At 39.5% G+C, this 9,670-nt stretch overlaps 1 protein-coding gene across 1 annotated transcript; it reads left to right on the forward strand.

Moving 5' to 3' along the window:
• On the forward strand, window positions 1–1,800 carry npm3 (nucleophosmin/nucleoplasmin, 3). The gene is made up of 5 exons (XM_038296444.1): window positions 1–175; window positions 303–397; window positions 536–655; window positions 742–835; window positions 1,286–1,800. The coding sequence occupies exons 1-5, from the start codon at window positions 103–105 to the stop codon at window positions 1,396–1,398; spliced, it is 495 nt and encodes a 164-aa protein (XP_038152372.1). The 5' UTR covers window positions 1–102; the 3' UTR covers window positions 1,399–1,800.
• The last annotated feature ends 7,870 nt before the right edge of the window (window positions 1,801–9,670 follow it).

Here is a 9,670-nt window from a genome sequence, read left to right on the forward strand (position 1 = left end):
ACGTCGGTCTTTCGTCACTACTCCGCGCCGCTCTCCATCCTGCTGAGCGCTAGTTCGTTCCAAAAACCTCAGAGTCTAGACAACTTTTAACGTTTCTACAAAATGTCTTTCGTTGAGGGTGAATCTTCGGAGGGCTCCCGTACCGGAGAGTCAAAGTTGGAAAGCTTCTTGTTCAGTAAGAATAGCTCAATCAGATTCTAAAGCTGCTCTGAAAACGCGCACGTGGGTCTCTGGGACCTATGATAGTAATTTTCATTCTTGTGTTTCCCCTCATTAATATAATGGTTTTATTCTTTTCGCAGGCTGCGAGCTGTCCTCTAAAGTACCTTTCTACACTTTTCAAGGAGATGAGGATGAGGAGGACGAGGACATGGAGCACTTCCTAGAGCTTAGAACTGTACATTCAGGTTTTTTTTTTTTTTTGGCATTTTACCCACATGTTTGTCCAACTGTGCGGTTTCGATTTTTCAACTTTACTAACCGGCAACTTATTTTATGTGGATCAGCGCTGACCTTAATTACTCTTATTTCTAAGGTTTGCCTTGGTGAGGGAGCCAAGGAGGAGAGCAACGTGGTGGAGGTAACCGCCATGAACCACCTGGGAAAAACAGTCTCAGTCCCCATAGCCAACCTCCACCTCAAGTGTCTGCCTATGGTGTGTAAACCTCACAGTGAATGGCTTCCTAAAGACATGGAGACAAAGTTGACCTAAAGTTTAAAACTTTTTGATTATTTCTTTAGGTGAACCTGGGAGAGTTTGAGCTGAAAGCCCCAGTTACTCTACGCCTTAAAGCTGGAACGGGACCAGTTTCTGTTAGTGGCCTCCACCTTATTGGTATGTTCATGCTTTTCACGCTTACAGCTGCTTTTTATCTCTGCTTCTGTCTCCTTCAACCCCAGTCGGCCTCTGCAGATGGCCGCTCACACTGAGGATGGTTCTGCTGGAGGTTTCTTCCTGTTAAAAGGGAGTTTTTCCTCTCCACTGTCGCTACAAGCATGTTTAGTGTGAGGGATTGCATTGGAGTCAACGAGTCGATGCAATCAACTGGTTTTCCTTAGATAGAAAACTTTGAATCAATCTGACTGTATGATCTGGTGAACTATAAAGTGCCTTGAGATGACATGTGTTGTGAATTGGCTCTATATAATAAACTGAATTTTCATTTTATTTGTAAAAGATAAAAAAAACGTCTACTTTAAAATTATGCTTAATTTTGGGCATATCTCGCACAAAACTTCATATAAGACACAGGTTAGCATGTTATTAACTTTGCTCCTCTCTCAGCCTCACAGTATTTTGAAATGTCTGAGGAGGAGGAAGAAGAAGAAGATGATGAGGTGGAAGATGAGGAAGAAGAGCTGCCAGCTGTCAAACCAGCAAAGAAGAAGAAGAATTAGTAGACTGTGAGGACCCCCTGACAAAAGTTTTTTTCTACCGATGGAAATCTTGTCCACCTCTTTCACACTGCTATATGAATGCGGCAGATCAAAACACGCCACCAAAGAAGCCGCTCCCCAACCCTCTCTTTTCACCTCATCACAATGGAGAAGACAATTATTTGTATAAGTGTTTTTGATATGAACATATTTCCACATTTTTTACTGTATATATTAACATTTCCACTGTAAGGATTTTACTGCGGCGTCACTGGTGACAAAAACACGTCTACCACCAGTAGACGCTAAATCTAAGAGTTTAGAAGATTGTCTTTGTCCTGTTCATGGAGGAAAACGCGTTCTGATTCAACCTGAATAAAACAGTTGGTTTGTATGCAGTTTAATAAATGCTTGTTGACTATCTCCAGTTTGTAGCTTGATTTTTGTTGAACATGTTGCTCAGCAGACCCCAATTGGGACAAGCGTGTAAGATAATGGATGGATGGATGGATGTTGCTCAGCAGTGTTAATGTTTCTTTGAAAAGCTTAAATACACGTTGGTTCTGAAAGTATCAATTCTGTTATTAGGGCGTCTATAGAACGGGTCCTGGCCTCTATACTGAAATCATATTAATAAATATATGCGCTGTGAAAGAAACCATAGCTGATTGGCCACTTGGATCTATTTTTTTTCTTTTATTTTTACTAAGATTTTAAAATCAAGGTGTTGCTTTTTTTAGCTTCAGTGTCATTGAGATGAGATCAGTTTTAGGGTTCCACCAATTAACATTGCCAAGTCGCCTCCAAGTTTTTACAGTGATATTTTATAACGCTAATATCAAAACACCTGAAATGTTTCAATCTAATTTTATTGAAAAAACAATTGTGGGGCAGTTAAAAAATCACTAACTGTACCGGTACTGGTGATTCAGGATATAAATGAAAAGTTTAGAGCACCGACATCTGGGGGGTTACGTTCAGTTTTACATCTAAATATTAACCGACCACAAAAATGAAATTGTGACCAATAAACTTAACTTTTTATCTATTATATCTGGGGACTTCAGATTTGCAAGTGGCTCTTTGTGTCCGAGTTAAAATATCAATATGGAACTATTGCCTTGTTGGTCTAGAACTGCCACTGCATCCAAGTTCTTATTTGGCCAATATTTAACCAGTTGTGCTAAATAAGCAACTTTAAGCTAAAACAGTATAATTGGGGGTTCTTTGAAGATGGTTAAGAATATCAGGCAACCTTTTCTATAGAATTTAGACAAGGCAACAATCCGTATTCAGACAGTATTTACATTTTCTTTGCTTTGTTAAGTTTATCTTTTCATTTAATTCCTCCTTTTAGGCCAAGAAGGCATTAAAAAGACATCAAGAACATTGAGGAGAAAAAGAGGGTTTGCAGTAGGATGAACTTCTGACCAGGTATAGAGGGTTAGTTTATTTAAGGGAAAGCAAATGACTGCATGTCAGGAAAACCCAACCAACGCTGGTCAGGTTCAGCAGACTCCCCCACACAGGCAAACACCCCTCACCAACTAGTTTTTTTCTCTTTTTATTTTTTAAATAATGTACTACCACTAATATTAAATTTCCTTCACTTTGTTTTATGCAAAATTTTACATTGCATAGGAAACACCACAAACCAACCTTTAAGCAGGGCTTTTTATGATTTGCTATATCATTAAATTGTTTTATCTTGTCCTTGTAGCTGATTCTATTGAAGATTAATGTGAATTTCCCTTTTTTAAACACATACCTATGTACCTTTTTGGCCCATCCAACAAGAAGATAACTGTGTGCTTTCACATATGTAGAAACAAACTTTAATTCAATCCCTGAAAAGTAACCAAAATATAGCGGAGAGACAAAGCAAACTAAACACGGGAACATACTCTAAATTACGCTGACTGTAAACCACCGACAACAATAAGTAGCTCTGAAGCAACATCTGTTAAAGCTTTATGAAGGCAGATGCGGTTATATCCAACTAGAGCGAAACATCGACACACACTCTTCTCAGTGGCAGAAAACAACCTAGACATGGCCTGTTGGAAGCTAATCTGTGCTCAACTGCAGATATAAGCTGCAGCTGTTCTGGTTAGTTTGGAAGGTCTTCATAGAAATACTGAGAACCGTCTCTTTTTTTACACATCCAGTTTTTTTATATACTCCTTAACACATGATTTGTAATAATCAGTTACTGAATGATGCATTTTGACTTGAGAGTTGCCCTGCAGACTGTGACCCCCACCATAAGGAGGATAAGCCACAAGAAGTTTTACCAGAGCAGCTTCAGAGGATACTAGCAAAGCATATTAATGAAAGGTTGAGTGGCAGAAACATGTGCTTCATAGAGGTGCACAGAAAACAGGAATTGCTGCAGCAGTAGGAGGTTGATGGAGCAAACTGGACTTTTTTCGTGATACTTTCAAGGAGCTTAAACAAGCATAGTTTAACTGAAGGTATTGAGGACCAGAATACAACAGTGTGAATATCTATGGGCAGTTCTAGACCGGGGCCAGTGTCCCTGTAGAAGTGGTCCAAGTCCCTGTGATTATATGCACTGTTGCAGTTTTAGATTCAGGCATATTGAGATATAATCACAGTTTTCATTTACTTTATCTGAGGTTTCTAGGGCAACACATTGCTATTTGGTTCCCTTAATACTTTAAAGGATGAAATAGACAGAAGAAAAAAAAAACCCTAAAAATTAGTAGACGTTTCATAAAATAAGTGTATTACCTATAATTTAAGGACATAAATAAGGTGATCTGGCAATGGAATTAGTATTTTTAACCCTTATAATAATTAGATATTACGCACTTCAAATAAGATACTGCAGTTTTTTTTTTTTTTTTGAATGTAAGCGTTCTTATTTAATTGGAAAAGTATCTCACTTACCTGCTTAATTCAAGTATAAATCCAGGTATTTAAAGAAACTCACTTAGAGTTCAATATTTTGCAGTTTATTGGCTAGTTTTTTCTCTCATCCCCATAATTAACCACGCTCCCCCGCCTCCCCCTGGTAAATTTGGTCTAGAACTGCCAATGTCCATCCTGACAGTCATGGAGGGTGATGCCTTTAATGACATCCCTCTGCTAACAATCCTTTGAGCCAATCACAGGACACCAAGGTCATGTGACAGGCAGGATATCAGTGTATTACAGTCTTCTAGTTAATGTCACCTTCACCCAGAGCAGGTGCTGCTGCACCTTATTTTCTGACTCATAAACCACATCCGGTCGGTTCACAGCAGGCTGAGGGAGCGTTTTGGGAGCATTCGCTCCAATTTTATTGGGTATAAGGATTTTATGGTCCAATGCTGTGTCCTCAGCTTGATGTGGAGGTTAGATTTCTTTCTTTGCAGTGCTTTGGTTCTGTGACACAGATAATGAATAAAACAGCAGGAAAAGATCCTTCTCTGCTGCTTAATCTGGCAAACTGTGGTGGGAAATCTATTGCAAATGAGCCAAAGAAGGTAATATCATCCATGATGATGAGGATATCTTTTTTAAAAATAACACTTTTGCTTTAAAAGATACAAAAAAACGAATATGATTCTCAATAAAACTTTTCCAACAAAAATTACTTTGCATTTTCAGTGCACTAAGCAGGGGGTTGCTTGGTTGATAGAGATGATCAGGGAAGGCATTCTGGATCCTCAATATTTTTAATTCTTTCTGTTAACCATTGAGGTCTGCATCTCTGAAGACTTAAAGGTCCTGCAAGGCTCATCAGTGATAACACAGAAATGAAAAAATCACTTCAGGAGTTTCTTTTTAATTTCCTAAATGAAATATGGCTCGCCTTTTTCTTGTTTTTAAACTAATCACCATATAACCGGAATGAATATTGAAGGTTTTTTTTTTCTAATACAAGGTTAAGATACTGAGACAAAAAGTCCATCCTGATGTACAGAGAGCAGAGTTTCCATATCCGTAAAAAATATTTAAACTCTCTGGCTGTTTTGTGCATTTGTTTGTTTGTTCTTACATTTTTAGTTTTAACATTCTGTAAGTTTCTTACTTTACCCCTAAAATCTCCCCACCATGCAAATGCTATTTATGAACAACAAACAAAGAGGAAATCATATGCACAACTGCAACTGGTGAAAATAAGTACTTTTAAGCTTCTGCTTTCAACACTTCAGTGTGTCACTGCAGTGCATCCTAAAGCTACCATGGTAACAGCTAACAGTTTGGAGCTCTAGTTTAAAAAGATGTGCAGCTGTGGTTTGCAGGAGTCTGACGCGTCTTCTTTCTTCATCATCTTGGAATCCATTGAAACCATGATTAATCTGTGTGCAAGGCCTGAAAATTGAAGACAGTTTTCATCCATTCTGACTAAGCACAGTTCCAAACAAAGACACTGCACACTCTTAAGATGTTAAAAGTTTTTTTTGCATTGTTTTTTAATCTATGTATCTTTTTTCTTCATGTCATAACTGCCATCTACTCTAGCTTTTAAGACCCTTTAAAATACAGTGAACCTTTTTGTTGTAATATAAATGGTGCTTTCTCTTTTTTGTATGTATTGACAGTTGAGAATGGGGTTTACACATGACAGCGAAGGCAGCACAGCTGTGTACATAATGCTGCACAGTCCGCCGTACCTTTCAGCTTTTAGAGCAAAGCGAGGAGAAAGTAGAACATGTCTGAAGCTTTAAAGGATCCTAGATTAAAAAGGGACATAAGAACTGAAACTGTAGGACTCTTCCAAGGACTGACCATTCATCCGTCCATCCATCCATCCATCCATCCATCCATCCATCCATCCATCCATCCATCCATCCATCCATCCATCCATCCATAACTGTTTGTCTCATTATCTGAACCTCTCAGCCCCCCCTCTCTTACTCATCATTCTCCTTTCCCTCCTTTAACTCATCCTCCTACCCCTCTTTATTCTTCTCACTAACAATCCATCCTCCCTATCTTTTTGTTTTTCTGCTATTAATCACAAAGGTTTCCCAAAAGCGCCAAATCAGGAGGCCTTCATATTTATCTACACTCCCCCTTTCCTTCATTCTTCACCACGCCTCATTAGATGAGTAAACTGCCACAATGTGCTCCTTGCTACAGAGCCCTGCTTGTTTGAAGACAATATAAAGAAATTGGCTACTTGGAACCAACAATTTTCTCATTTTTTTTCGGTCCTGACTGCCTCATTTAACAAATTACTGTATTTAAGTTTCTATATAAACTTAAACTTCTCTTCCTATCATTGTTGAGATGTTGACAAATTTCCTGGCTGAACTAAATATGTGTAAAAGGCCTAATAATAAAATCATCTTTTTGTAGTGGGCTGATCTTAGAAAAATCCCAACTTTAATCGAATTGCATTTATGTACTTTATATATTGGATTAGAAGTAAATAACCAACCAGTTTGTGACACATTTTCTGTAGGACACAATGTTGGAGCATAGAGAGAAAGGGATCTTGGGTGTTTCAAATCGAACCAAATCACACAGAGCTAGCTTAAGGTCCTCTGTTCTAACCTCCTGCCTTTGGAGAAGTCAGTTTGAAGCATTCAAACTAAGAACCAATGGGGGAAGGGCTCACAGATCTGACAAGCCTGTCCATAAAAAAAAAAAAAGAACATAGATGATGCATCAGCACTGGTCTTAGAGAGGAGACAGCTGCCGTCTATCATCTGCAAACAAAAATGAGGCCATTTCCAAACACTGAATCCATGATTCTACGGTGAGAAGATCATTTACAGGCCAGTCGGATACAGGTCTTTAGAGCAGGGGGGGCAGGACAATGAAAGAAAATCCAAATGAAAGGAGAATACGGTTATTATGGGTTATATGGACCTTCAAGAATTGGTTATAAATCCAGTTCGTTTCATTTATAGCTGTATCTACAGCTATGCTTATAATATGAGGCGCTTTAATCCCATTCAGTTTATTTATATTACGCATATGCCACCACATGTCGTCTAAAGGCACTTTACAGAAACAATACTATCATATTGGTTAACCTTTCTGTCAAGGAAAACCAGTTACTTGCCTCCAGGCATTGATTTGCTCCTCCAGTAGGAGCTTGCAGTGACAATTTTTGCTGAATTTTGTTGTCGACTCTTCAGCAATCCCTCACACCACACATGCATGTAGTGACAGTGGAGAGGAAAACTCCCTTTTAACAGGAAGAGACCTCCAGCAGAACCAGAACCAGGCTCACTGTGAGCGGCCTTCTGCAGAGGCTGACTGGGGTTCAAGGAAAACTTTTTTCTTTTAACGAAAGAGTGTGCAAACATTAATTACAAGATATGTAAACACAATGTGAAGAGATATAGGGCATTTCTCTTTCCAATACTCTCTTTATGTTCAAGCTTGGTCTATACAGATACAGAGACAGCTATTGGTCAAAGGATTTATTTCTAAAATCAGAACTTTAAAGGTAAAAGTCACCCTATTTCCATTTACCAAATATTATTACTACAAATTTGGAGATTTCAACTTCTGAGTGAATAAAAAAATTAGATCCTTAGGCCAATTAAGAAGGGCCCATGGACGAGTAATGGGCCGTCAAAGCTCCGCTGAGGTACTGGCTACATGCTTTTAAAAGAGCATGTGGCGAAGAAATATCACATCCAGACCAACTGACAGAAAGCATAAAGAACAGCTGCACAGACCTCCGCACAGAGCCACCGGCGGCTGGCGTCCTGCTGCAGGCCGGGGCGTCCTGCTACAGGCCAGGGCGTGTCGTACTCCTGCATAGAGAACAGCTCAAACACACCTGCAGCAAATGAGTGCAGCTGGCGGTGCTTGGCCTATTTACCCTTAATACAGAATAAACATTGTGACCATGTTCTTACACCTGAACACACACCTGACTGTAAACATAACTGTAAAAAACTGCCAAGTTGAGGTTAGCACTAATGGAAGGTATTGTCTGTAGTCCATCTTGGCTCAAACATGGTCACATTTATAGGACATCAGCTCTTTAGATCATATTTATGGATATAAAACCGCCTTCTTTAGACCAGCAGCTCAACAGCGACACACAGATAAAGAGGATCAGTTAATAAAGGCATTACTATTTGGGCTCCAAACACAGATCGGACTCTAGTTCTGTTGATAAATCCCCTCCTTTCTTTGTTGCTTTAGCAGATGGAAAAAATATAGAAAAACATTTAACAAAAAACTAGAAAACAATCAGATTGAGCTAATAAAAGCTGAAATGGGGAACATATTACAGCCAATAAATAAGTGATAAGCTTCACTCACAAGCCTGCCCTTTCTCTTCCTTTCCCTCTCAGTCTCAGTCCTGACTCTGCCCCCCCCCCCCCACACCCCCCACACCCCCCGCGCTCTTATTATCTCCCTGTGGGGGAGGTGCACGGTAAAATATGAGTGACAGATAAATAGAAGATGATGATATTCTATCCAAGACCTCATTAAAACCCAGACCCTCCTTCTCTTCATCCACTATCCAGCCCCTGCAAATCATACCCCGGCAGAGGAGCGGAGGAGGAGGTGCTGCTCATCAGTTATTCCTGTTCTCTGACCTAACCTGACAAGCAGCTCTGGTAATAAGACAAAGAAGGATGATAGAGATTTTGCCAGAGACCAGGATGTTGACGAGGAAGTGAACTGTCCTAAATTGGCAGATAATGGGCCTGCTGAGGGTCACACTGTAACAAATCATTGTTCAAACCTCCTCCCCCGTGTTCTCCATACGCAGGACTGGAACACAGCTCTGGCTCTTTGTTTCTTCTAAAGGAAAGTCTTCCATTTTAATCTAAGAAAATCTAAGAAAAACTGTAAATCTAAGAAAAACTGTAACATGCTTTATAGAAGAGCCTCTCTCCCACTTCAACACATCTCTTTCATGAAACATTCCTCTCTGCACAGACATGATTTTAACCCAGACAAGCTTCATCTGCTGAAGGTTCTGTGGGAGTCTTCTATGAACTCTAAGCTTCAGTTCTTTCCATAGATTTCCAGTCAGTTATTCTTGCAGGTTATCGTTCTTTATTTAAAACCAGTTCAAATATTTCTCGTGTGTCAGTTCAGGATCAGTATCCGGCTGAAAGATTTGCCCTCGTTTCACTTCAGATTGGAATCAGAACATTTCCATGCATTTCTACAATCATCCCGAGGTCTGCAAGAAGCACATGCTGAAAAACACCCCAACACCATGATGCTCTAACCTTCAAAACCAAACACTGTTCATGGGAACATTCATTCTACTTTATTACACATTATTTAAGGGTCTGTTGGAGTTGGCTCCTTTTAATGTGTGGATTACCTCAGTTACATTTATCTGATGTGA

Source organism: Cyprinodon tularosa, unplaced genomic scaffold (assembly GCF_016077235.1).
Source record: "Cyprinodon tularosa strain WSP-4 unplaced genomic scaffold, ASM1607723v1 ctg37, whole genome shotgun sequence".
Lineage (NCBI taxonomy): Eukaryota > Metazoa > Chordata > Actinopteri > Cyprinodontiformes > Cyprinodontidae > Cyprinodon > Cyprinodon tularosa.

What these genes read in the sequence shown, in the direction of transcription:
- npm3 (XM_038296444.1), top strand. Translation starts at nt 103, where the DNA reads ATGTCTTTCGTTGAGGGTGAATCTTCGGAGGGCTCCCGTACCGGAGAG. An exon ending in GTTGGAAAGCTTCTTGTTCA is followed by an intron (nt 176 to 302) that starts GTAAGAATAGCT and finishes TTCTTTTCGCAG; the next exon opens with GCTGCGAGCTGTCCTCTAAA. An exon ending in ACCTCAAGTGTCTGCCTATG is followed by an intron (nt 656 to 741) that starts GTGTGTAAACCT and finishes TTATTTCTTTAG; the next exon opens with GTGAACCTGGGAGAGTTTGA.